The sequence below is a fragment of the Fundulus heteroclitus genome, chromosome 11 (assembly GCF_011125445.2).
Source record: "Fundulus heteroclitus isolate FHET01 chromosome 11, MU-UCD_Fhet_4.1, whole genome shotgun sequence".
Classification (NCBI taxonomy): domain Eukaryota; kingdom Metazoa; phylum Chordata; class Actinopteri; order Cyprinodontiformes; family Fundulidae; genus Fundulus; species Fundulus heteroclitus.
The window spans coordinates 9,993,763-9,996,591 of NC_046371.1; the positions used below are offsets into that span (position 1 = coordinate 9,993,763).

Below are 2,829 nucleotides of genomic sequence, written 5' to 3' on the forward strand. Positions count from 1 at the left end.
TATAACCCCATTCACATCCCATTCATCACCCGAAAGCCCAATTATGTTCCCCTCTCATCATCCTCACACTTTATGACCTTCTTTTATCCCTGTCATCCTCTCTTTTCCTCATTATGACCCCTTCTCACCCCACTGATTCTTCCCATGCCTTATTATGACCCCCCCCCCCTCATCCCATCATAAATTATGACTCCTTCACATCCCAGACATCCTCCTAATGCCTCATTACGACACCGTCTTATCCCACTCCTCTATCTCCTGTCTTGTTATGACCGCTTCACAAACCACCACTTCTCTTCATACCTCATTGAGTCCTCTCATCCTACTCATATGTGTCATACCCTAATTATGCCCCCCCCCCCCCTCTTATCTACCCCACGCCTCATTATAACCTCTTGTCATTACACTAATCCCCCTCTCATCACACTGATCCTCATTATTCACCTCTAGTCCCACCCATCTGCATCATGCCTCATCACGAACCATCCTCATTTCTTAACAAAAACCTTTCCGGCATATTACTGGGAGTACCGATGCACAACTAAAGTAATGTCATAGTGCTGTACAAAACATGTCCAATGCAAATCCGTTTAGGTACCGCCCAATTCAATCAAATTGAGTCCAATTCAGTTGAACAACTCAATCAGGTACATCAGTCTCCAATTGACGGCAAGTCTTCTTCCCACACTCCAGAGCATTATCCATTCATTTGTCCCAATGTATCTGATCCTTCTGGATCCATCAAGAACCCCCATCTTCTTGTTTTCCTTCTTAGTCAATAATCACTAAGACTCATGATGAATCTCAGCCTTCAGATCTGCTTCTTCTGGTGTTGTTGTTGCAGCGTGGCCCTGTACTGATGTAACTCTGAAATGAAAGTTTGCAGCTGCCACAGCTAGCCTGTGTGTCACTGCAGCGATATATCTAGGTCTATTAGGTCTGCTATTCTGCTTTCTAACCCTAACGTGTCTATAAGTCATCTACAAGCAGCGGGGATTGGAGGGGGGGGCGGATGGGGTTCTTGTGCCTTATTGCTTTTCCAGTTTATTCCACAGTCTCATTCCCTGAAGTTTCCCGGAGTTAACAGTCCAGAGCAACTGTCTGTGCGTCCTCGCTGTCCACGCTCCGGCTCGAGGGCTTCTCGTCACGCCTCACCGGTCGCACGATGACGCACGGCCTCGCGGGCTCCCCGGCGCCGGGGCCGGCGCGCGAGGGGCTGCGACTGTCGCGCTCGAACTCCTCCTGCGCGCGCTGGATCTTCCTGTTCCGGAGCTTCCTCTTGTGGAAGTGGAACGTTGCCAGGGAGACGAGGACGATCCCCACGAGCACGGCCACCAGCACGAGGAGCGCGAGGGTGGAGGAGAGCGGCGGGAGGAGGCTGAGCTGCTCCGCGCAGGTGCCGTTGCCGGCCTGGAGCCCCCCGTGGCAGCGTTGCGGAGGCGCCAGGAGCCCCGAGGCCTCGGCGGTTCTGGACGTCATCCGGTCCGCCTGGTTTTTCTCCCCCGCCCCTAAGCGCTCTTGTCTCACTGACCCCTGATACCCTTCGTGCTCTCTGGGATCAGCGCGGTGACGCCGGCCCGCGCATGTGGTTACCTGCACCGAAAAGAAGACACATGTGACCCGCTTGCTTAGCCAGATCCGGGGGAAAACACTGGGCACCGGGTCCTCGTTGCGCCTGCTCCTGGATAGCCTACATTAATCAGCTCTGTGAGAGGCGACTAATGTGCGCCCATTTGGCTTTGTCCGATTAAGCCAACGTGAGAATAATAAAAATATATATATACAAAAAACAGCCGCTGAATTAAATGGCAAGATTGAAAAGTCTGGAAAAATCTATTGTAATAAATAGGCCTGCGAGATTATTCATTCCTGCAGCGTTTTTTGGGACGAGAAAGTCCGCTTTACGCAGAGGATGCCGCCTGTTCTGGCTACATCTAGACGGGCGAATATAGAAGAAAATGGTATAAAAAAGGGCCAAATTCTTACCCGATGAAGCAGTCAGCAAACGAAACGGTCCGTGAGCGGAGAGGTGGGATGTGTAAACCGGACCGCGGTGACGCATTTCACACAACGAGAGGCTGGTGCTGCTGAGATCCGATCATTCAGGATGTCTTGGATTGCCGCAATCCTCACAGTCTGCATCCAGGGCAGCGCTTTCCAACATTAAGTTGCGGGAGAATCCCTCAGTATGCAGGAAGAGGATGAAATGCGGTTACAAAAAAATGGACTGTCTCTGTTTTTTTATGCCCTACAAGGAGGGGGAGGAAAAAACTCCTCCTCGGGTGGCGATCCGCGGCTCCTCTCAGCATCTGAATGAAGAGCTGCAGCTGCATTAAAGCTCCCGGATAGCTTACCAGTCAGCTGGCAGGGGTGGGTTCTCCCTCCCTCCCTCCTGAAGGATGTGAAACACCGAAGCCTTTCCTGCTCAACACTTTGCATATTAGACCATGCCCAAAAAAGAAAGAAAAAAAAAAGACCATAAAAGTATTGATTTATTTGGTTTTAGATGATAAGCCCATATACTGAGGGTGAGGTCAGTCAAGCAAAGCCAATCTACATGGTTTATAGGTTTAAGTCTGATTATGAGGGAAATCTAAGAGCAGTTCTGATCTGCATGTTGCGTGTGGGCTACTCGTGACTGTCTTGTCTTAATTCTGGCCTTTTAATGATTTATTTAAATCACTCTTTTCCAGGGTGGAATGACTTTACAATATACAACTTCCTCGGTTTTTAAAAGCATGGCGTGGTTGCGAAGGTGTTGATTAATTGAGGACGCAGGAGCTTGAGTTTATATTTCGTGAGTTTCTTGGTATGCATTATGGTTAATGT

The 2,829-nt window shown here is 49.7% G+C and overlaps 1 protein-coding gene across 1 annotated transcript; it reads right to left on the reverse strand.

The window, feature by feature from the left end:
* Nucleotides 1-2,388, reverse strand: LOC105939359 (uncharacterized protein C11orf87 homolog). Its single transcript, XM_012881471.3, has 2 exons — nucleotides 1,987-2,388; nucleotides 1-1,593 (listed from the first exon to the last, which is right to left on the reverse strand). Exon 2 carries the CDS (start codon nucleotides 1,477-1,479, stop codon nucleotides 1,081-1,083), a length of 399 nt encoding a protein of 132 aa, XP_012736925.2. The 5' UTR covers nucleotides 1,480-1,593; nucleotides 1,987-2,388; the 3' UTR covers nucleotides 1-1,080.
* Nucleotides 2,389-2,829: the final 441 nt, after the last annotated feature.

Excerpts from the sequence above, each read along its gene's own strand:
- LOC105939359 (XM_012881471.3), bottom strand. The coding sequence starts at position 1,479 with ATGACGTCCAGAACCGCCGAGGCCTCGGGGCTCCTGGCGCCTCCGCAA.